At 52.9% G+C, this 25,188-nt stretch overlaps 1 protein-coding gene across 2 annotated transcripts; it reads right to left on the bottom strand.

Moving 5' to 3' along the window:
• Positions 1–1,142: 1,142 nt before the first annotated feature.
• bsk146 (brain specific kinase 146) lies at positions 1,143–20,408 on the bottom strand. Of its 2 annotated transcripts, none has more exons than XM_051918818.1 (4): positions 20,303–20,408; positions 9,924–10,151; positions 7,439–7,641; positions 1,143–6,247 (listed from the first exon to the last, which is right to left on the bottom strand). In XM_051918818.1, the coding sequence occupies exons 2-4, from the start codon at positions 10,093–10,095 to the stop codon at positions 5,462–5,464; spliced, it is 1,161 nt and encodes a 386-aa protein (XP_051774778.1). In that variant the 5' UTR covers positions 10,096–10,151; positions 20,303–20,408; the 3' UTR covers positions 1,143–5,461. The 2 variants fall into 2 exon arrangements, with proteins under 2 accessions (XP_051774778.1, XP_028675599.1); XM_028819766.2 differs by lacking the exon at positions 20,303–20,408 and adding an exon at positions 16,447–16,690.
• Positions 20,409–25,188: the final 4,780 nt, after the last annotated feature.

Below are 25,188 nucleotides of genomic sequence, written 5' to 3'. Positions count from 1 at the left end.
GTTTAAACCTCTAAGATGGCTTTTTGTAGCCTTCCCCTAAACCAGGAGACTCAACAATCTTTGTTTTCAGATCTTTGGAGAGTTGCTTTGAGGATCCCATGCTGTCACTCTTCAGAGGAGAGTCAAAGGGAAGGAAGCCTAGCTTGCAACTGACCACCTTAACCCTAACCCTTTATATCTCCTGATTACTATATGGTTATGAGACATGGACACTATCCAGTGACCTGAGACGAAGACTGGACTCCTTCATGTGTCTCTCCAGAAAATCCTTGGGTGCTGCTGGTTTGACTTTGTGTTGCTCATGGAGTTCCGATTGAGGCACATGGCCTTCACTGTGAGGGAGCGTCAGTTACAGCTCTGCTGCCATGTGGCGCGTTTCCCCATCGGTGATCCGGCTCATAAGATCTTCATTGTTGGGGACCCGAGTGTCTGGACCAGGCCAAGGGGTCACCCACATAACACCTGGCTGTGGCAGATAGAGGGTAGGACTGGACCGCGTGGTTGCCAACTGGGAGCCCGAGGTGTTTCGACGTGTGGTGGGTGCTGTACCAGTGCATGCTCCCCAATTGGACACACCGGTCTATGAAGCTCATCACACCAACCAATCAGCATTGAGCAGTGACAGGCATTCAGATCAGCACAATGACTTGGGGACCCACATTTGTGCACAGCCAGTTTTTCACGTTTGATTTCATTTCATACGACTAAATACGGCGTCACTAAAAGTCTTTGTTCTGAAAACAGATGACCGACATCCCGCTGTTATCTTTATTGTTGATGCAGGATGAGAGGGGGTCCCAAACTTTTTCACATGACGGTATTTAGACTTGAAAGGTTTCAGTTGAATTTCAGCTCTTCCACCTCACGAAGCCACCGCAGGGCTGTCCCGTTGGATTTGCTTAACAGGTGCTGCTAATTTGATGACATGTTCTTGTCACCTCCTCGTCCCCGTGACCCCCGCCTGCGTGTCTTGTACGTTGTGTGCTTCTCGTTAATCGGCGCACTAAACACACAAATGAGTCCGATGACAAATCGAGGAGTCGCACTTAAAGGACTCACTGATTCCGACTTTTCCTTCAAACCACACGTCAGAGTGCCCCCCCGTCGCCCCCTCTGGACACAATGAGACACAGCAGGGACGGTTTCCTTTTTTTTTTTTTTTTTTTAATTCTTTTTCTTTGAGATTTGAGGAATTACAGGAAGACAATCGTATTGCGATGACGGAATCAGACACGAGTTCTAGCGTTAAATACCCCACAGCTAAAACTCCACGTTGGGGCGTTTGGATACATCACTTCACAAAAAGACAAAGGGAGTCCAACACAACACTGGCCACACACTCGCCGTCCTCGTCTACGCTTTGCCAACGGGCCGCTCGTCCTCTCCGCTTCTCCTCCTTGACTTCTTTGATTTGATTTTTCTCCGGTCGGTGTTCACACACTTGTCAGTCGATGAAGGGTCCCCGTCCCGTTTTGTTCTCTTCTGCTTACGAGGAAAGAAAATGAGACGATGGCGCCTCGTGTGGCCGGGAGGGGCGCCCAGCTGATGACACAGAGTGGCAGACGACCCGCCGATGGCGCGCCAAGCAGAACGGGCATGAAGCCACCCGCACAAGTAAGGACCTTTTTCTTTTGTTTTTGTTTGTTTAAATCTCATTGAATTCTTCTATATTTTCAGAAGTATAATCTTAAATTCATGCAAATGTGCCTAGAAATAAAAAAAAAACAAACCACCACACAAATAGTCAACCGAAAACGTCGTCGAGTTGAAGAAGGCAAAGCGCGGAGCTGGAAATCCGGAGCCGTTCTGAAGTCCGCCGTGTGCGGCTTTTAGGGTTTTCCTTTTTGAGTCCCGTTCTTGCAGCACTTTAAAAGATACTGAGATTAGTCTTTAAGCCTCTTGGCCCTCCGTTATTACAAATAAATAAATAAAATAAATAAATAAATAAATAAAATACAATCAATCAAAAGAAAACAAAACCAACACAGGAGAGGAAAGAGAAGGCGGAGACACTGAGCCTCCAATCAGACGGGCCCATCTCCGCAGGGAGCTCCTCCCCCTGTTGATTAGTCTCACATGTACACAAATACAAACAGCTGAATATACAAACACAGCACAAAGGGGGGGGGAGAGAGAGAGAGAGGGGGGGGGGAATGAGAGAGAGAGGGAGAGAGAGGGGGGGGGGAATGAGAGAGAGAGAGTGTGAGAGAGAGAGAGAGGGAGAGAGAGAGAGAGAGAGTGTGTGTGAGAGAGAGAGGGAGAGAGAGAGAGAGAGAGTGTGTGTGAGAGAGAGAGAGAGCGAGAGTGTGTGTGAGAGAGAGAGAGAGAGAGAGTGTGTGAGAGAGAGTGAGAGAGAGAGAGAGTGTGTGTGAGAGAGAGAGAGAGAGAGGGAGAGAGAGAGAGAGGGAGAGAGAGAGAGAGAGAGAGAGAGTGTGAGAGAGAGAGAGAGTGAGAGTGAGAGAGAGAGAGAGAGAGAGAGAGAGAGAGAGAGAGAGAGAGAGTAGCCCTAGTTGAGTTGTAAAGTCTGTCAACGCTCAGTCGCACTAACAGCTTGTGCTACAGCAGAGTCCTCGACACTCGAACGTCGCCTTCTGCTTTGCTTCTTCAGATATGTGTAAGCCCCGCCCATCGAGCAGACCCACCCCAAAGCCGTCAGAATGAAGCGAGCAAATCAAATTCTAACAATGACCTCCTAACGGAGCAACAGCTGACGTCTGCCGGCCTGCGCAAAGCCGAACTCGAAGGACCTGCCGAGAAACGCAAACTCAAAATGATATAGCGCCTTTCACCAGGAGGGTCTACCGGTCACACGGCCCTGGACGGAGAGCTGAAAGCGGATTCTAAATCTTTCTTTGATTTTTTTTTTTCCCCTAAATGTTTTATTATTTTTTTTCATGAACGAGTGTTTTAAATTACTGAACGTGCACAGAGGACGCCAGACACGCAGACCCAGCCGGGGGACAGTAAAGTGGACCAATGGTAATGCTGAACCCTGATGTGCTCTCTCAACTGGGTACCCCCCAGGATCAAGACCTCCATCAGGGTCAGGGAGCCCTTCTTTGTACAAATGGACGAGGTGAGACTCTGAGCGTGAGTGGGATCAGTGAGGGGCCTGCTGGCGCCTGCCTTGTGTTCAGTACGGTCTGGCTGGACTCACGTGGGGGGCCTAAACTGGATTGAGGTTGGGGGGGGGGGGTCATCCCAAACTGGATTGAGGTGGTCTGAGCACATGCTTTTGTAACTTTTGTCGAGTTTCCTTTGTAAGGACATGTCCCATCTAGACGACCTTCCCAGCGGTTTTCAGTTGTAGCCCTCATTTACATCATCTTAGCAAGGTGGGGGCACTTGGGGACACGTAGTGTGACATGTCCATCAACTCGTCCCTGAGGCAGGATTGGTTTTGTCTTTAGTCAGAGGGCTGCCCTCCGTGTGTGTGTGTGACAGATGCCAAGCAGAAGTACAACTCCCTGACGACAGGGATGAGGACCCCTCAAACAAAAGAGAAGCCCCTCTGTTTGGTGCCTCGTGTTTTATGTACTGTGATGGAATGGGGGTGGGCGTAGAGAGAGAGCGCGGCCCCCGTGATTGCATCTGAACTCACTGTCAACGTGAACCCTTCGTACAACCCCGGCTCTGTCACACAGCTCGCCATTGGCTGTCAGAAAAACGAGAGAAAACAACTGTGCTGGAAAGTCGGCATGGTGGGCGATTGTCAGTTGTTTCAATCAAATCGGGCCGGTGATGAGATCAGCGATGGCAGTAGGCAAGTCACGTAACATGACATCGATTTACGATTTAGCGTGAAGTCTGCATACTAGTCATGTGACCAGGGCCTTCTGCCCATGGTTTCCCCCTCCCCCCGCTTACCATTATGGGTAGCAGGTGGTCTTCTGTACTCCTTTTACCACACTGCCCCTCATTTGCCAAGGCCAGGAGACACAGCCAGGCTCAAATGGCCTCCTGTCGTTGTAATGGGCAGAGATCAGCTCAGCAGCAACTTGTCACAGTCAAATAACCGAATAAAAAGGGTGACAGAAGGCCGCTGTGCCCCACTTGCACGCCATCTCACATGAGCTAACGACATGGAAGCCTGCAGGCACAGCTACCACTAAATTAAAAAAATGCTTCATGCGCCGCCCGAGAATCGAGTGCTGTGCAGATGTGTGTGACGGCGGCCTAAGTGCTTAGGAAATGAGAAGCTGAACACTTCAACACGTAAAAACGCGACAGCAGCAGAGCAGGCGAGTCGTGTTCCGTAAGCTCAAGAGCGCCCTCGCCGGTGGCACCAGTGACTGCAGCCTTCAGCACAATTGAACGAAGCAGAGTGGAGCGCCATTGATGCTTTGTGGAAAGCGGCAGGCATAGAAAAGTGAAAACCTTCTAGTCAATCTTAAAGAGACGTATCGGCCTCCCTGTGCACTTGGCTTGGCTCTCATGAAAATTCATTTCAAATCAGTGTCCCCTTGGGGGGCTAAAAATAAATAAAAGCAAACTGAGGCATTAGCCCCAAACAATGGAAATGGCGGTAGGCCGAAATTTGAAAATACAGATGAGAGAGACGAGTGACTTGACAAGACACAAAAAGCCACCAAGCCAAAATGCAGAGAGGCGTGGGGGGGGGTGAAAGGCGCTATATTATCGATGCAGCATCCTCCGTTTAAAAAGTGCTGCCGTCGTCATTTGAAATCCGACTTTGTCCGCAACGCCACAACGTGAACTTCCTGCCCGCTGGAGTTCTGATGCCAGGCTGACGTGAGCCCAGCAAAGAAAGAGGTGAATGAAAAAGTCCTGTGCATGGCCACCCCTGCCAGGCACAAACCCAAATATCAAAAAGCACAGCCAGTCCACAGCTTAGCAATACCTTACAAAATTAAATAGCAAAAATAGACTTTGAAGAATTGAAAATTCAATGAAAGAAATGAAAAGAATGAAATAAAAAAATGCTTGGCGTCGTCGTTGTCTTTTTTTTTTTTTTGCAGTATCTAAAACCTGTGAGCTTCATACGTACAAAAGTTCAAAGCCACACGCACTCGGTTCTGCCCACCGCCGCTCACGTCGCCCTTTTTTTTTTTTTGCTCTATTCCTGGTGCGTCCAAATCACGTTTTTTTTTTTTTTTGCAGGAAAATCTTTTTTTTAACGTATTGCTTTAAGAAATAAAGTTTTGGTCAACTGTAACAATTCAGACGCAGAGTCGCTGGAAAGATCACTGGAGCAGTGAGGGGGTCCTGAACGCCATTTCAGGTCCACATCGTCATAAGAGATCCACAACGTCAGAAATCTTCAGATTTGCCCTTTTAAAGAGAAAGAAAGTAAAAGTTTTGTTGTGTGCCGTTTACCGGTTTAGTCCTGGAGAGATGAATGCCACGTGAAGGCCAGACCCCCCAACTGGGGAGGGGGGGGGGTCACGGCGCTGGAGGTGATGTTTATGAGAATGCAGTTGGCGCCGAGCCCCCCCCCCCCCTACACGCAGATCTCAATGGGGGTGGCCACCAGGATGCGGCTGCCGGTGGTCTCGCGGGTCACGCGCTCGTAGCTGCTGGTGGACGACAGGGAGCTGGCGGTGGACACGGAGGAGAAGTGGGGCGACGTCTCCATGATGATGCTGCTCTTTGCGATGCCGCAGACCGGCGACAGGGTCTGCTGCTTCATGCGGTCAACCAGGTCTTCCTCCGAGGAAGAGGAGCTGATGTCGGTCAGGTGGCCCCCACTTTCGTTGTCCAGCATCCAGCAGTGGTTGAAGTAGCTGAAGACCTCCTTCACCGTGCAGCGCCTCTCGGGCTCCAGGAAGAGCAGCTTGCGGAACATGCGCAAGGCCTCGTCCGTGAAGCGGCGCCACTGCGAGGGCAGCGTGCCCGTGCGGCGCCTCTGCCACCGCACAAACTCCTCGTAGAAGGTGTCCGAGGGCAGGGCCTTTTCCCAGGGGAAGTTGCCAGTCAGCATGCAGAAGAGGAGCACCCCGAAGGCCCACACGTCTGTACTGTAATCCACACAGAAGCCGTCGTGCTTGGAGGCGTCGCAGAGTTCGGGGGCCGTGTACGGGATGGTGCCACTCACCCTTTTGACGGGCGAGCCCGCCCGCCGGGTCATGCCGAAATCGGACAGTTTTACTTTGCGGCACTCCTTGTCAAAGATGAGGATGTTTTCGGGCTTGATGTCGCGGTGCACCAGCTTCTTACAGTGCAGATAGTCCAGCGCGATGGCGACCTGGTGAACGCACCGCTTGGCCACCGTTTCTGGAAGACCCACCTACAGTTGAGAGAAGGGGCGTCATTTTCAATTCGGACTGGCAAACGGGTACACTGACTGCTGTGACCTGAAGGTTTCTAAATGACAAAAAATGGCAACCCATGGTAGAAATTCAAAAAAAAGAACTGGGCATGGAGCTGGCAGCCCTGGCACCTGCGCCTCAGGAGAGCTCATCAGGCCCAGCCAGCGCTTGGATGGGAGACCAGCTAGGAAAAGGGGGGGGGGGCACTTACCTCATGGTCTGTGTGAGGACCCCAATGCCCCCAGGGCAGTGATAGGGGCACAGTGCTGTAACAATGGTGCCACCTTTTGGATGAGACGTAACACCAAAGTCCTGACTCTCTGTGGGCATTAAAGACCCTTTTGTAAAGAGCTGGGTGGACCTCGATGTCCTGGCTAAACTGCCCACCACAGCCCAGTCCTTCCGGCCCCCCAGTCATCCCCTCGTCTCTAATTGGCTCCCTTCAAACCCCCCTAGCTAATGTGTGGCTAGTGTGCTGGCGCCGTCACAACATTCAGGTGGGCAGTTGAAGAGGCTCCCCACTCACTCTGTAAGGCGCTATATAAACGTCTAGAAGTGGTTTACTATTATTAGAGTATTGTTATCGTACTCCGCCAGTAAAAGGGGGCATCGTGCAGGACTTGGTAATATCTAACTAAGCAATGGTGACTTTTGATTGGTTTCAACTGGTTTGGTAGCTGGCAGCCATGGCACCCGCGCCTCAGAAGAGCTCAACCACCTGCCGCTGAGAGTGTTCAGGCCCGGCCAGCTCTTGGATGGGAGACCAGCTAGGAATGGCAGGTGGGGCTCAGGCCAGTGGGGGGTCTGAGTGTGGACCCCAATGCCAACAGGGCACTGACAGGGACAGAGTGCTGTAAAAATGGTGCCACCTTTTGGATGAGATGTAAAACTGAGGTCCTGACTCTCTGGCCCTTCATAACGTGCCAGCCTACATCGTCCACCTCAGCCTTTGTCATTCTGACCCCCTAATTGTCTCTCACCCCTTTACCTCCTCATAGCTAATGTGTGGGGAGCATACTGGCACAAAATGGCTGCCACCCGCATTGGGGTTCTGCCAGTGGTTGAAGTGCCCTCCCAACGTGAGGCCAGCGTGACACACTGTACATAAAGGTCACTTCTTCACCCCCTGCCACCCGCTTGACGCTTTGTAAGAGGAAACGCCAGCCCACCTGGGGGGGGATGATGTCAAACAGGTCGCCGGCCAGCGCGTACTCCTGGGCAAACACGTAGTACTCGTCGGTCTCGAAGGCGATGCCAAACATGTTGATGATGAAGGGGCAGGGCGACAGGTACAGCGAGATGCTGTATTCACGGAGGAAGCTCTTCAGCTTTGTGGTTTTCTTTCTCAGGAACTTGAGGGCCATTTTTGTGCCTGAAATAAAAAATAAAAGTCGACATTAGTTTACCTTCTCAAGAGGAGAAAAAAGACGTCTGCCATTCAACCGGAGTGGCACGGGGACCAGCGACAGACATTCTGTACACCCCGTTGGGGGGAGACGCGTCCCGCCATCCATACAAGGGGGGATTCACTGCACCGTAGACAGAAATGCCACCTCAACCACTGAGACTGGCGGCCTGGTCATCGATGGCAGCCTGTGACACAGAAAGGTAACTTCTGAAAGAAAAGCCCACCTTAGTGCTGTCAGCGTACTGGTAAAACAATGGGGGGGGGGGGTATGGGGGGGAATCAATCAATCAATCAATCAGTTTATCAAACACAACACAAGCAGTTCAGCTTCTCGCCTCACCACGGGGACCTGCTGGCACTGGCACGGGCACAACAGCAAACAGTGGTACCTGCCACCCTCATCACGTTGAACATGTGCATCCTGTGCCACTCTCTCAGTTCACGGCTGAAATCAAAGCCACGAGCAGCCGGGGGGCTCACAGGAAGTGGAAATACGTGGAGAGGCTGACAAACCTGACAGAGCGGAGAGCAGCGCCAACGATACGACAAACGCATGGCAGACGCCACAAGGACGGAGTTTCAGGGCTGGGCCTTTGGGACTGCGCGTGGGTGGGCCGCACTCATTCACACACCGCGGACCCCCGGCCTTCAGCTCCTACGGTACGTGTGTGACGCGCCGGGGGTGCCACTGACACTTTGGTTTTCCTCTCACACACTCGGGCACCATGTGAAGTCCTCACTCGGTCAGACCGTCCAACACACACATCATTGGGATGGTAAAGGGACACAAACAAGTGACTGTGACCAGGAGCCCCTGGAGATTGGGTTTGGTTTGATTTCTGTTGTGCCCTCCATGAAGCCCCTGTTGTTGCGAACCTCAGACCACCTGGCAGATTTGTGGGGCGCCCCAAATGGGACCGTGAGTGAGAGCGACGATGAGCGGGCACAGGACGGATGCCCAGCACCCAATAGTTTACTAGAGGACACCCAAATCAAACGGACAAGATGGGGGGGGCGGGAGGTTAAGCCAAGTTCATACCTCCGAGGGTGGGCACACAGCATGCAGGCAGCCATCCTCAATCGGTGGTCACTTCATCGCGGTGGTCCGTGTCCCCCACTCATTCACACGGGTTAAGGTGGTGGTCACCAATGACAACCCGACATTGACTTTGCCCAAAGCTTTTCAATTTCATTAAAGCCTGCAGACGGTTGACGTGCCACGAAGACGTGTCAGGTGCCCCCCTTAGTGACGTCGTGTTCAACAAACCCGTAAACGCTGAGCGATGTGAAGACGCCACCTCATAAAGGACCAGAACTGCGACGGCTCGAGATCAACGAGGCGGGCAGACGCCAACAGTGCCCACCACTGACCCAAGTTACTCCTGTGCATTTCAGCTGTCAAATGGGGTTTTTTAGATAGTTTTTCTTTTTAAACCCACTGGGCACCAAGTAGTAGAGCCAACATCGATGACAGGCCGTGTGCCAATGTGGCCTGGCATGGGTGCTGCAGCAGTTGGTTGAAGCAGGGAGCTCACGTGGCTGCCTTGTCTCCTAAGACGAGCACCAGTTTCACTGAATTGGAGCGAGGGTCTCACCCATCACCCCCTGCTTCCCTGACCCAACGCGTGCCAACAGAGACCCCCAAATGGTCCTTGCCTAGGGGTGATGTGGGCCAAGGTCCTCTGTTGGGGGTCCCTGCATCACACACAAAGGGGCCAGGACTGCGTTCAGCTCTCCTGTGACCTCGTGACTGGAAAACTGGAGGAAAGGAAGGACCGAGGAACGTCAAGCCACCCCAAGAACACACAACTGGCGCCCGACGCCACGGGACGCTGAACCAAAACATACGCCCGGGTGGTCTTCAGTGCACCTCAATGCGTCCATCATTAGTCCCTCCTGGCCAACCAGGCAGCACCGTCAGTGAGGCCACTCGGCTCGCTTGTCACCTGTTGGGGTCACCAAGAAACTACTGCTGCGTCTGTCTGTCAGAAACCTCAAAAGTCACTCTGCTTACTGGAATGAGGGGCACGAGCCCCCCGAGGTCTGACATCACCCCACCGATTTGCCAAGCGCACAAGTCGGCCCGTGCCAGCGTCAGAATCTTGTGTGGCGAGTTCAGCAGCGCGGTGACGTCACGCAGACACATTTGTGTACCCAACAGTCCGGTGCCATTTGTGATTGGCCTGCCTGAACTGAGACCCCCAGAGAGTCGCATACCCCGGACAGACAGACAGACAGGCCCGTACCTCTGATCTTGTGAATGACCAGGTCCACCTTGCCATAGGTGCCCTTGCCCAGCTCCCTCATCACCTCGTAGTACTTGCTGACCTCCACCTTCTCCAGATTTTGGGCCGCGATGAGCTGCAGCTCCTCCAGGATGTCGATGGGCGCGCGGGACACCAAAGGTGACGAGCTCATTTTGCTTCTCCAAGTGGAGTGACGTGTGACTGAAGATTATCCGCCTCGTCGTCTTCCTACAATTTAAAGTAAATAAATAAATAAACATTTTGATTTTGGTTTTTAATTTCATTTTTGACTCCAGAATGAATGGCGAAGCCTCTCCAGTGCCCCTGCGCTGCCTGGCACCCCCTTTATACACTCCGTTACAAGCCCACCATACCAGTTCTGCCACATTTCTTCTACTCGGCCGACACGAAACCCGCCATTCTGGGGTCCTCGGGGGGCCTGCGAGACGTCCTGCTGCTTCTTGGGGGTTGGTTGGCAGCAGTGGTAATGAGAGGCACGTTAGAGACACGCCAACACGCCAAGCTCTTGGTCTCGTTATGGCGCATCGAGGCAGCCTTTCTATAAATCGAGTAAAACAGAAGACAGGAACAAACCTGCAGCCTTCGGCACGTAATGGCACACCTTTCAAAAACACCCAAAGCCATCATACCTGCTGCTGCCAGTCTGTGGTGGGCATCTCCCTGTGACTTGAACTTAGCAAGTGTCTGAACTTGAATGGCGACGCCGCCCCGTGCCGTTATTGGAGCGCCTGACACTTTTTACTCTCGACGGACGGCAATCCGTGCTGCGCCACTCCACTCAGCACTGTGGGGCACAGTTGTCACCGCGGGCAGCATGTAGCGCCTCAGCCCTCAGTCCCTGGCGGACCCCTGCTGGTACCCAAACACGCCATCCGCTGGCTGACCGGCGCTTTTCTCCTTACGGCATCTTGACGTATGATTGGCTCCACTTCTTTTGTGGTGTGTCACCTTATTTGGGGCACAGGCAGGTGAAGTGGCCCCCAAGTGGTCACACTGAGCCTCAGGGTCTGAAGTCCAAAGCCCCCCCTTTTCTCTGCTACAACGTGAAGCCGCGTGGACTCGCATGTCAATTTGGTCCCACGACCTTCCCAATCACCCTCGGCTCGTTTGTCACCTTCTGGTGTCCCCACCGCTGCGTCGGTCAGAAAACCCCCCGAAATTCCTCAAGACGCCAGCTGCCACATGCATTGGTTACTGGAATTAGGAACACGAGCCCCTCGCAGCCCAACGTCACCACACATGCCCAGGCCACCAGCTGCTCATTGCTTCTGCCCAGTGCACTGGTGGCAGTGGACCCCCTGACGTCTGCAGAGTAAACCGGGAGCTCTGGTCCTGCTGCAGGTCCCACCTGCCCACTCAGCAGTGACAAACTGCGAAGGCCCAGAAGCTGCGGCGGTGGCCCACCTATCGTGTGTGGCTTTACACAGCGACCCACCGAGAGCGACGACTTGATCAGATGAGAGGACAGGCCACCCCGCCATGGGGGACACTTGTGTCCCCTGCACCTCTTCTGTCCATCCCTCCCTCCTAAAACCACCAAGACGCGGCTGCGTAAAGGGAGTGACACGGTGACAGCGAGCAGCTCCGCCTCACCCCTCTCTGGCGTGCCACATGTAGAGCTTTGGTGTTGAAGACAAAGGGACAACATCAGCCGTTTAGGGCAGGGGGTCAGTGAAACCCACCCTGGGGAGGAATTCACAGACAATGGGGAAGAGAAAGAAGTGGCCTAATGTGGAGAAGTAAGGAGGCGAGGACTAAAGAGAGAACAAGAGAAGGGAGACGGCCGGACCCCCATACTGGACTGCGGACCCCCATACTGGACTGCACCTGCTGAACAAGATAGCCAATATCGAACGAGTAGCGCTGATGACTGAGCCCCTCGCTAGCATTCTACATGAAGAGAGTAATCGGGGGGGGGGGGGGGGCCTGAACCACAGCACCGCACTCCATAAGACCCCCTAACACAGCACTGAGACCACTTGCTGTGGCACCCGCACTTCAGAAGAGCTCATCTACCTAACGCTAAGCACATTCAGGCCCGGCCAGCACTTGGATGGGAGACCCTCTAGCGACCCCCTAGGGTGGCTGTCAGAAAGGGTGCAGGTGATGCCAGTGGGGGGGGCTCACCCAGTGACCCATCTGTGGACCCCAATGCCCCGGTGCAGCGACAGGGACACCGTGCTTACCCCTCGGATAAGACAGAAAACTGAGCTTCATTAGACCCCTGGGCATCCTTGGTAAAAAGCAGGGCGTACCCCGAGGTCCTGGCCCCCCTAACTGGCCGCTGTCCCTAATTGGTTCTTTGTCTCTTACCTCATCACCACCTAACAGCTAATGTGTGCCGACTGTATGGGCACAAAATGGCTGCCCAGGTGGGTGCTGCACATTGGTGGTGGTTGATGTGACCCCCCCCACTACGTAAAGCGCTTCGAGTCATGAGAACGGCGTTCTAGAAATATGAATTATTATTAGAATTACTGGCCACCCCAACTGGCTGCAAACCAGTGAGTCATGTGACCTCAGCCACTGGTGGGATGCGCGTTGCTCCAGTTTATATTGGCAGTGGGTCTCGGTGGGATACACGCTGGGTCACTCTGACGATGGCACTCGTGGGTCACTTAAATGGCACCATAAAGGTCGAGAAACACCAACAACCCACCGCAAGGCACTTCACACCAACAGGTGAAGGGGCACGGGGACGAGCGCCAGGATGAGCACAGGGGGCTGACAGGATCTCCGAGGACTGAAGCTCCACTGCCCACTTGCAGAGGATTTGCCAATGCTGCCCACTCAATGCCAGCTCATCCAGTATGAGAGACCTGAGCGGGGGGGTTGGTGGTGGTGTCTCCCCAAGGGTCCTCAGTGGATACAAAATACAAAGCCCGGGCCTTTAAACTCTCCAGCAGGTGGCACTCCTCCAAAGATGGTTTGCCGTTTACAACTGAAGGTGGGCACCTGCTGTTATTGTACTGAAAATTCCAATTCAACGCCAACACTCCCAATGAACTCCACACATCAGCACAGGTCGTCACCGAGGGACCTGGGCACGTGGATATGAAAAGAGCCACCTGGAGGACTGTTGTCAAGGACGCCCCGGGATACGCGGCAGGGGACACCAGGGGACACCTGCGAGAGGTAGACGCGTCTCCTGGGAAGCCAATCTGGAGATGAAGAGAGAGACGCAAAGCAAAGCTGGGCACCGGATCAGCTGTTCATTCTGCAGTTCACCTAAACGTCACATCTATGTGCAGGCATAAGAGTGTGCCACACCTACGTGGGCAGGGGGTCAATGAGAGCCAACCCAGCAGACACGCTCCAGGGTACCCCCCACGTACAACAGGCCAGGTCTGAACCCGCCAGTGCCCGTGTTCTCCCAGTTCACCTAACTTTCTCCCCATTGACTGCTTTACTGGTGGACTGGCCCAGCGTGAGCAGGTCTGGCTACATTTACGAGTGGCACGGCAACCCAGCTCATGTCATGTGCCCAAAGACCTGGCATAAAGTTAATCTCTCCGAGACACTGAACTGGAATAAGAGGTGGATGAATGGGCAGGTGCAGCCCCCCCCATCGAGTGACGACGCCTGTCAAGGACTTCTGTGCTCCACGATGCTCTGATGCCCTCCAAAGTCAGACCACACACACTGGTGCCCCTCAGACCACACACATTGTTGCCCCAGGTGCCTCTCATTGCTGGCCTGTGTTTAACAAAGCTAAGCTGGCACCCACTGTGGGTTGATAGGGGGCCATCTTCACAGTGCACTCCACATCTTGGTCCTTCTTCTAGGGTATGAACAGGAGAAAATGAAGCGGGGGGCTCCACGGCTTGAAAGCCAACATGAAGACCAGAAAGGCCGCAGGGTCAACTCCTCACAGCTGCTGCCCCACGTGATGCACGTCCAGCACTTTACATACTGAAGGTGCCCGACTGGTAAGATTGGGACAAATGAAGTATAATTGAACCTAGAAGGGTACAAGACCCCCTCTCCAGTCACCACACTCAGTGTCCCCGAGCGACCCTTTCAGTCTTTGCACACGTTTTGATTTTCATCGACTTTTTTAAAGGCCGGTGGCCCCCCCTGTTCTTCTTCCTGGACCACCCTGTTGGTGGGTTGGCTTCCTGGTACCAAAAACCTACAAACAGCAGCAGACATGAATGTTGTGACTGGGCATCGAGACCCTCATAAAGAAAACGAAAGGTGCTGAATCAGGCGACTGGCACCAATTGCACCTTCCTGGCTCATTGATATGCAGGAGCCACAAACCCGCTGTGTTTCATCGTGCAGAACGGCACTCGGGTGGCACGGCCTCTTTCACAATAAAGCCGACGTCAAAGCGCCCACAAGTGAGGCCAGCACAGGTGGCAAGGCTACGGGAAGACAACTGGGCACATCTCCTGGCACACACATGGGCTCTCTTAGCGGCTTCCAGTGCGTGTGTCTGCTTCACCCGAGAACTGCTGCCAGTGTCATGCCAGTCTGTCTGCCCGCACGCGTGTCAGAGGCATCGCGTCACTTGTGTGTTATTTATTTACTTCCACAAGAGTGGCAGACGACAACACAGAACGTCAATGACCTGCACGCTTGTTACACCAGGATGAACAAAGCGCCCTCTTCATTCAGGTCAGGGTCCCAGCAGCTGGCGCAAGGCAGCGACCAACCAGAACCCAAACAGGGCACCGTTACCGGGGTGACAAGTTAGGCTCACTTAGCGACCCAACCTTTAAGGACCCTCAGAGTTCAGGCAACGGGACGGCCTGCCCAGTCTGTCTGGGTCTTCTCCGAGCTCTCTTGGGCTTCACTGACTGGCAGTGTGAGGGTGATGGAGTGCCAGCCATGGGGCCCGGAGCCCGTTACTGCCGAGGGCCTGCAGAGTTCAAAATGGAAGGACAAAAGGCCCTGGCGTGGACTGCAGTCCAAGAGTCAGACAACATGGACTGCACATCAGTCTGCACATCTGTCTGCGTGTCTGTCAATCCGCCCTGCCTGCCTGCACATCTGCCTGCACATCTGTCTGCCGGCCCCCCAACGTCACTCAGTGGTCTGCGTTACCAGGCCCTTGGTTTATCTTTTTTTTTTTCATACGTTTATCGATCAGGTAGTAGACAGATCGTGTCACACTTGTCCCAATTGCGTAACCCTGTCCTGTCACACTTGTCCCCAGGCAGCGCCCCCCACACTGATGCCAACCTCTTTTGGAAGCTGCTTTGGATAGAAGCCTCTGCTAAGCAAATAAATGCAAAACGCCATTGTGTGCTGCTGCTGCTGCTCTTTGGGTTTCTTCGTCTGCCTCCATGCACTTCACACTCTCACGTCTGTCTATTGTCGTGTGTGTGTGCCCGTGTGTGTGCCCGTGTGTGTGCCAGCCTGTTCCTCCATCGCCGTATCCCACCACACAAACACCAAGAATGAGCTCACAGTGAAGCAGGGCAACCAACCCGGGTGGCACCTCTCAGTGGCCCACTACCCGGCGTCTCCACCGTCTGTGCCACTTCACCCGTCACGTTTATGCGGTGACCTGCGGCTTAGTGCCCCCATGGCTCTGTCACATTGTCATTTGAATGCCACTTCACAATAATAAACGGGCCAGCAAACAATGCGATTTGTGTCTGCACACCCAAGGTGAGGCCTCCCCCCTCCGTCCCACCCCATTTCCTTCAGACCCTCCTCTGCCTCACATACCCCACCGGGCCACAGCGTTGCCACCAGATGACAATACAATACCAGCGTGTAAAGCAACCGCCACCCCCACCCCAGACAGTGGCGACCACACACCTGATGGTGTCGCAGGACCCACACGGCACACAGGATCTGCTGCGCCCCCCTCCCCGTGCCATCCTCCTGGGCAGGTAGCCCTCACAGTCTGCTCGCTGATCTCCCTAATCCACCGAACACAATGGCAGGATTAGAAACAGCAGGAGAAAGTGCCCTCCTGTCTGCTCCCCTCCTTTGTCTTGGAACGAGGGAGCGCAGGGCGAGCGCAGAGCCTTTAAAAATGGCCAACACGTCACGCGAGTCCACTCGTGCTGCCGTGCAGAGCGCGTGTCACGCACGAACACCCAGGGCGTGAAGCGCAAATCGCTGCCCATTCTAGCCAGCCAAGCGGCCGGGCACGCGACGTGCGTGTCACACACGAGCCCTGCACGGGATCGCCGGCGCGCTGCGAGTCAACGCGTTCTGTCCGCTCCGGCGGGCGCGGGTCGTGCGTGTCACGGTTTCGCGTACTCCTCTGCGCAACGCCGCCTGTCAAAACGCCATTCAAGACACCGTGAGCACCGGACACGAGAAACAAACAAATAAACAAGCAAACGGAAAAAAAACACACACGCCAGTTGCGTACCCGCGGCGAGCCTCGCCGCTCCAGCGAAAAGCACCAACACCAAAAGCACGGGGACAGCGGACTCCCGAAGCCGTCGGCTGCTGGCCAGGTCACGAAAAAAGGTGCGTACGGGCATCAGTCGCAATCGGCAAAGGCGACGTCTTGCACCCGCGGCGGGGAGCTTACCTTCGTGAATATGCATGCAGGGGCGCTGTCCCGGTGCGCGCACTCCCGATATCTGACTGCAGCCGAATGACGGTCCGTCGTCCAGCCGCCACTTTCGCCGCTCGGCTGTAACGCTGCTGCTGCCCTATTGTCTCCGCATCCCTCTCCGCCCGCCGAGGTGCCGCGCAAGCCCCGCCCCTCCGTGCACGAGCGACCCAATCGGCGCGGGCCTGCTGTCTCCGTACAGATTAGCCGCGCTCGGCTCCCGGAGCGAGCGGTCGGTCTGTCGGTTTTCTGCGCTGCACGCGCGCTCCTTCTTCTTTCCCTTTCCTGCTATTTGGAAACACGCACGGCACAGCTGAGCTGACACGCGTTATCTGCAGCCCGATCGCCCTGAAAGGGTTAAAAAAAATGCAGCACGCCCCGCCCGCCTCGCAATTCACGGCTGACTGAAATGATTGGTGAGTGACAGCGGGGCTCGCCCCGCCCCCTTGCTGGAGCCCCTGATTCATGGATTTGCGTCAAACGTCAACACAGAGAGCGCGCGTGCCGGGCATCGCACACTCGGGGCGGAGCCGCCGTCTGCTAGGCGATCAGGGCCGGAATGACATCAGAAGGACAACATCTGGACGGCGGAATGCGCCTGCCACCCGGGCAGAAGTCAGTGGATAGGACACAGCGGTGTCCAGGGGACAGCAGTGGCCTCAGTCACTATGGGACACTTTTATTATGTATGTAGAGAAGTACTGCACTGTACCTGTATGGCGGAGTGTAAAAATGAGGAGCATCTAGCATATCAATTGATGAGTTTGCCTTTGGTTGTAAATATTTAAAGAGAAGAAAGCTGTGTAACCAGTTGTGGCGTTGGCACATTTATGACCCTTCCAGATCAGGTGACATTTCTGTTGAGCCATCTGGGTGGGGAGGGGAGAGTTAACCAAATAATAATAATAATAATTAATGACATTTTTACCGCACTTTCTTCACTACTCCAAGCCACCACCAATGTGCAGCATCCACCTGGTGATGTGAAGCCAGCCATTCTTGGGGCAGGGCGCTCACCACACATGAGCTATTAGGTGGTGAAGGGGCAAGAGAGACCATCGATAACTGATTAGGGGGCCGGAATGCCTAGGCTGCGGTGGGCAATTTAGCCAGGACATCGGGGTACACCCCCTACTCTTTCTGAAGGATGCCCAGGGATCTTTTATGACCACAGAGATTCAGGACTTCGGTTTTATGCTCAGTGTCCCCGTCACTGCACTGGGGCATTAGGATCCACGTTCAGACCTTAGGGTAAGCACCCCCTGCGGGTCTCACCAGCACCTCTTCCAGCAGCATCCCAAGCTTTTCCTTAATGGTCTCCCATCCAAGTACTGGCTGGGTCCAAACATGCTTAGCTGCAGGTGGGTGAGGTGTTCTGAAGTGCGGGTGGCATGGCTGTTGGTATCAGCTTGCAAGCCCGCATGGCCCTTTGAAGAAAGCCTGGACTGGAGGACAAGTGTAGATCAAAGGAGTTGCCTCGCACCCTTTAGTCCAAGGTGTGGAGAAACAGGCCTGGATGAACCCACTGGTCCAGTGGCATACCAAGAACGTTGGACCAGCATAACGCCAAGCCCCCCCAAAGTCTGTCTGTCTTCTGTCTCCCTTCTCAGTGTCACCACCACTCCACGCAGAGGCTACGCCACATCTGGACTGAACTAAATAAAGACAGCCTGCCACCGGGTACCATGTCACCAAGTCATATTAATGTTATTTTGCTGACATTCACTTTAAGTCTGCTTTTTATTTTTGGGCATATTATCTAAAATACCGAAATTAACGTGTAGCGTAACCTTAACCTTACCCCCCCCCCCCCCCACTGCAGCCAATCACAGCTCCCACCTCCACCCCCATGGAATCCATTCATTGCAGCTGATCACGCCAACCAAACACCAACAACTACAATGGATCCCCCCACCGTCCCCATTCCCTGGAAACCATCTTCTTCAATTGATCGGCACCCCCAGCAAAATTCAGCCTCTGGTACCCCAACACATTAACTGGGGGCCCTAACGAGTTCTCACAGTTCAAAGCCCTTACCCCACCACTGTTCTGCACAACCCTTGAACCCTTGTCCCACTGCTGATCCCAATACTGTCCCTCACTGTAACTTGATCCGATTTGAATGAAGATCTTTGTAACCCAACTCGGCAGACGCCGTTTTTTAAACTGCTTCATTTGAAATGGTTATTTATATTATTTTATATTTCAATGGGCAACAAAAGTCAAACACGGCTGCCGTTAAGCCTCGCGTTTCAGCCCAGTCACTACTCTTGGAATCACTGCGATGCCCCATTGCCTTCCTCGGGCTTCACACCGCCATTACTGGGAGAGCCGTCAGTCTGCGCAGATCTGCCCTGCAGATGTTCACAGACTCGCCTGCCCGTTCAAAGATCACACCGACTCTGCGCCTTTACACAAATCGGTCGGTTTGACGGACATTTTTCACGTGAGGTATCTATCAGTGACAGAGCCCGTCCTCTCTAGTATGCACGGTACGATGTGCTGATTCCTGTAGACTGGGAGCCGAAGTGATCAAATTCTCCAGCACTCGGCCGCCCAGCACCTTGACAGTCTTTTGGTTCGCGGTCTTTGCTGCGCATGTCTGAATTTCTGGAACGCTTTGCCTGAAAAAGAACCCGAGCGTCTGCTTGTCCTGCCTTCTACACTCCGCTCCCGATGCGCAGAACTGCGCAGTCCGCTGACACTGAAGACGCACGCGCTGCTGAACGTTTCCTTTGCTTAGTAGACAGGGGTGGCAGGACCGACAGACTGCTCCAAAAATTATAAACGTAACCTGACAGCTTCTATGACGTCGTTTCTTAAAAGCTGCGACAACGACCCGCAGGACTAATAAGAGCACCTTCTGGTAAGACCCACTTCACTTCCACACACACCACACAGGAGGACACACGTCCTACAAAAACAAAAGGATGAGCCAACTGCTGCGAAGGGACACACATCTGTCGTGCTGCTGCCACAGGAACCACAACAGGAGTGACGAAGTTAAGAGGATTCAACGTTCTGTTTACTTAAAGTTGCCGTTTAAAAGACCTAATCAGTTACCCCCCGACCATCATCACCCACCCCCCCGGAAGTTTCATTAGCGCATTCGTCCTTAACTGTCCCCGAGTTATCTCGGGCACGCGCGCTGGCACTTTACTTGGCGCCCTCCTTTCACGTGCACGCGCGTTTGCCTTTTGACCAGTCTCCCCTTTTCCGTGCCCGCGCACTAACCTTTCCAACGTCCATCTTCTGGCACATGAGCACGCGCCTATGTCTTTTCTTTGCCACCGCCTCCTGTCGCGTGCACGCGCCTATGCACCAGCACATTCATATTTTTCGCCTCATCGCACGTGAAAAACCGGAGGAACTTACAAATCCTGGACAGAAGGTGCGCGCCGGTAAAGGTGCCACGAGTTGCTTAACTCACGTGCGTGTGTGTGTGCGTACGCGGAGAGGCACACATGGACTGTGCCAATCCGTTCAGCCGTTTTGAAATTTTTTTTAACAACGCCGCCCTCCACCCCCCACCACCCCGGCATCCAGAACGGAGTCGCCTGCATCTGCAACCTAGCCTGGCAGCGAGGGGCACATTGACGGGTACGAACCTGCTCCCCCGACGGGATGCCGCGCCGCATCACTTCTAGTTATTTACCAGCCCACGGAGCCCGAGCAATGCACAGTTAAAACTTCTGATCTTGTTCATCAGGTGCATTTTGGTGGGCGGCCTGCATGCACAAGAGTCGACCTCTTAACACCCCCGCCGCCATACACCAGAGAGGTGCGCAGCGCAGCATGCGGTGCCCACTGAACGTGGCGTCTGCTCGCTTACCGGTCACTTGGGTGACACCCTGCCTGTCATCGGCGCTGCCGGCTCCGGCTGATGCCACTTGATCCGATTTTCTTTTCTTTTCTTTTTCCACTTGCGATTTCTTATTAATCTCACCGACTGACTGGAGCTGCAGACGCAGGATTTGCGTCACCGGCCTGCTTTGGTATTCAGGTGGTGGCACGCGGGTTTCAGGCCAGATTAGGCTTTCGGCTTGGAGTGTGCAATGATAAAGAGAAATAGGAAATGTGCAGGGGGGGGGGGGGGGGGGGGGGCGCACTTCCAAGGAAGCACCTCGGTCCGGGGGTTATTGGGGTGCGTGGAGGAGGAGGTGGTTTGGCTGGTGGGCCAGCAGGGGCGGAATGTGCAGCGAGGGAGAGAGCCGAGCCGAGCCGAGCCAAGCCGTGCCGTCTGGGCCGCTCACCCCGGTTGAACCTGCGCGATTCTTCACCGCTGAAAGACGCACGTGTGCCATCTGCGCTCTAGAACTTTCTGTCACTGCCACTAAGGGAGCTCCGCTCATGGACTCGGCTTTCTCCCGTCACCTTTCCTGTCTTCGTTCGTTTCTTTTTATGTTACTGTATGAAGCGTTAAAACACGGCAGGACGGCAAGGACAATGGACTCCTGGATAAAGAGAGGAGCCGAGGGCGCCATGGCAGATTCATCTGAGCCAGCAGCTTTACAATTTAGAAGAAGAAGGAGACCCCCTTCCGTTACTCTCTGAAGACCACTGAGGCGCCTCTCTTTTCATATTAACCGTTGACACCTGTCATACACACCTATACACAGTATGTCCATCCATTTTCCAACCCGCTGAATCCGAACACAGGGTCACGGGGGTCTGCTGGAGCCAATCCCAGCCAACACAGGGCACAAGGCAGGAAACAATCCTGGGCAGGGTGCCAACCCACCGCAGGACTATACACAGTATGTCTGTCTGAATATTGCCTTCAGCATCTATTAGTCTGTAATGTCCATGTCTTATTATATAGTGCCTCAGTGTTTACTGTATATCTAGAAGTGCCTTTAATGTTTTTATAGCTCTATATGTATTATATATTACTTGTCTACTATATAGTGCCTTTCACATCTAATATGTATGCATTATATAGTGCCTTTCACATTTATTTTCTATCATATTGCACCTTTCATTTCAATGAAGTCTTTAATGTCTGAAGTATCTACGTACGCTTATCTACATATTAGACATTGCCTTTCATATTCATTAGTTTTTTAATATCTATCATATAGTGCTTTTCACATAAATATACACCCGTCCAGGGCCGGATTTTCCTATAGGCTAACTAGGCTTCAGTATAGGGCCTCAAGATCAAGAGGGGCCTACATTCAAATTGTTAGCAAAATCTTATTATCTCTCATGTAATTTACAAACTTAAAAATGGAAGGTGAAAGGGCCTCATAAGTGGAATAGCCTAGGACCTCTTTTCATATAAATCCGGCCCTGCACCCGTCTACATATTATATTGTGCCGTCCACATCTATTACGGTGTCTCTGTCATGTCCATGTTATCTATCACGTGCAGTGGTCTTTAGGCCTTTGTTAATGGCACCTTCCTCGTCTGTTATAGCGTCTTTCCTCACTTGTCACATTTCTTTCCAGTCGGTAATTTCAGGTGACAGCTGGTGTTCTCGGCGCCGTTAATGTCGCTCTCTTTTTACATTTTCTTTACATTAAATGCCACACTGGCTCAGGTGTTTCCAGGTGCCGATGGCCTTTTGGGGGGGGGGGGGGGGGACGCCATTCATCTTCAGTTACCACAGCTGACAGATCATTTGGAAAAACCTGCAGCCAAAAAGTGCAGCCGTGTCATTTGTAATTACCACGGAGCGGAAAGTCAAAGTGATCGAGCAGCGAAGACGACGGGCTGCGCCCAGAGATGTGGCCGTCGCGTCCTTTGCCTCGAGTTTAGCATTTCATGTTTTCTTCTTTCTAGGACAGATTTCGGTCAGATATTAAGAATTTCCACTCGTTTCACGACATGCACTGAAGTTGCTATCCCTATCGCTTTGATTGTGTAATATTTGGTAATTTATTAGAATATCAATGTCAAAATGAAAGAGCAGAAAATCAAAGTACATTTTAAAGGTCACTTTTATTAGCGACTTTGTCACACTTGACGTCTTGTGTGTGCTCCTCAGGTAATTCTTCGATAGGCCGATCGCGTGGGCACCGGTAGGTCACGCAGGTAGCACAGACTTTGAGGGCACGGATAACAATGATGCCAATCCTGGTAACTGGTGGCAGCCCTGGCTACAGCCCAATGCAAAAAAAGAAAGAAGACACAGCGGGCACAGCTAAAGCAGGCATGTGAAGTCTGGAAGGTGTGGAATTGGCAGGTGGACAACATCCTGGAATACGTGGGGGGACAGACAATGAGGGCACCTGAAGGTGGTGGGCCACCAGCAAGGTGAAGCTAAGAAAAGCTGAATTCCAAATGTCAGACATGGTAGAGCTCTGGGGGAGGACATGATGGAGCTAACTAAGAAGAAACAGGACTTCTGGTTCAGGTGCCCATGTGAAGCTCTTTGTCTACCTTTTTTAGATGGTCGTCATCACTGGTTGACATACCGTATGGCAGAGGGCCACAGTGGTGTAGAGCTGCCCCCAGACTGGTTGGGAGCCTCAGCCCAGTTACTTCTAAAGTGTGTGATCTAGTGATGGGGCCACAAGAGAAGACATTTAATAATTAATAATAATAATTCTTTGCATTTCTATAGCGCTTTTCTCACTACTCAAAGTGCTCAGCAATTGCAGGTCAAGGGTCCCAACAGAGCAGAGTCCCTACTGGCATTTTTGGGATTCGAAACCAGCAACCTTCCGACTTCCAGTGCAGACCGTCCGCATTTAAAGGGCAGGCCAGAGTTAAGTGACTCACTCGGGGTCACACCGTAAGGAAGGCTCAGCCTTCTCCCCCAGTTCAGTCCCACTTTCATTCCAGTGTCACAAGTAAAAGGCCCAGCCTTTCTTCTGATGTTCTAATGGTTTCGCTAGTTGTTCTCGTCTCTTAATTGGACTTCAGACCCGAGTGCCGACATGTATACACAACATTCAGAAATTGGCATTTGTTTTGCTGGATCATTAAATGTCCACTGCTGACTCCCCTCAGTGTGTTTTAAGAAGCTCTGTGTGGGTTCAAACTACCCATAAGACACCACGCCCGTGTGGTACGGTGCCAGCTTCTACCACGGAACAAGGGGGAGGAAACAGGAGCATTCAGACAGCACCATGTGACAGTGGCTGTGTCAATGCTGGCTCTCAATGGCGATGCCAACCACTGTACCTGCGTGTCGCTTGGTTTATTATCATCGTGCATTTGTATAATCAGCACAGCAATACTCCAGCTGAGATGCAGAGAAATAACAATCTGGGGACAATCAGAATGTCACCCAAAGGTACAATCTGTCTGAAGTGTGCGTTCATCATTACTATCTACTGCACACCTCCAGCACAGCAGCACAGGTCAGTTTATCAACGTCTTCTCTTCATCACAGTACAGGTTGCTGGGATTGTTCACCAGACACGCGTCGTCAAAGAGCGGATCCACCGAGTGATAAAACACGCACGCTTAACAGGCCTCCAGATGATTAAACCTTGGCGATCACACACACCCACGGTCAGTAGAAACCCGGGTTTCATTCATAGATTTCATGGCCTCAGCTGCCATACTTCCCTGGCTGGCTGCCTGCCTGCCTGCCATGCGGCTAAACACAAAGATGACAGACAGAATGGAGTTCATTAAGGTATTGGCAGTGCTGACTGTGCGCCGTAAATCTTTGTTATTCAGGAGGACCGAGTGAATTACAGGACTGCAGGACAGCCCGGAGCTGCCATTTTATAGAACATAAATACAGAGTGAGGCCACACACCATATATCCCTTTGTAACACATGCACACAGCCAAGCCCCCTACTCAGTTTCACTCCAGGGTCTTGTGCTGTCCTTTCTGTACTGCTCTGTCCATACAGATGAGCCCATGATGTTTCTCCATCGCCAGTCTCAACATCATGCTGGACACCTCCCTGCCAATTCTGTTAATGGGCCTCTTTATGCCATCCAAACAAAACTCAATTAACATTAAAAAAAGCATTGAGTGCAAGGCAGGGACCAGAAAACAGACCTGCAGAGGGCGCCAGTCCGTCACAGGCAACGCACACACTGATAGCGGGCCAATGCAGAATCACAATGGAGGACAAGAACATAACATCCTCTAACTTTGCTGTTTAAATGTATAATTACACTTACATTTGTGACATTTCTTTGATCTATCTATCTAATACCACCCTAACCCACTCTCACCTCGGAGTACTGCACCCTCCACCCATCCTTCTGCTGATACCAGCATAGGAAAGACATCCCCACCCATAATAACAGCGCAAGTGAGCAGAGAGCTGAGGAGACTTCGTGCCAGCAAAGCAGCGGGTCCAGATGGAGTATCGCCACGACTGCTGAAGGTTCTGTGCATCGGAGCTGGGGGGTCCTCTACAGCGCATCTTCAACCTGAGCCTGGAACAGGGGAGAGTCCCCAGGCTTTGGAAAACATCTTGCATCACCCCCAGTCCCAAAGGTATCACGACCTAGTGAGCTGAATGACTTCCGGCCTGTTGCTCTGACATCACATGTGATGAAGACCATGGAGAGGCTGCTGCTTCACCACCTGAGGCCACAGGTCCGTCACGCCCTCGACCCTCTGCAGTTTGCATATCAGGAGAAGGTGGGAGCGGAGGATGCCATCATCTACATGCTACCTCGATCCCTCTCCCACTTGGACAGAGGCAGTGGTGCTGTAAGAATTATGTTTCTAGACTTCTCTAGCACCTTCAACACCATCCAACCTCTACTCCTTAGGGACAAGCTGACAGAGATGGGA

The sequence above is a fragment of the Erpetoichthys calabaricus genome, chromosome 14 (genome assembly GCF_900747795.2).
Source record: "Erpetoichthys calabaricus chromosome 14, fErpCal1.3, whole genome shotgun sequence".
Lineage (NCBI taxonomy): Eukaryota > Metazoa > Chordata > Cladistia > Polypteriformes > Polypteridae > Erpetoichthys > Erpetoichthys calabaricus.
Note: the sequence above shows the minus strand (reverse complement) of the source record. Positions and strands in the feature narration are given on the sequence as shown.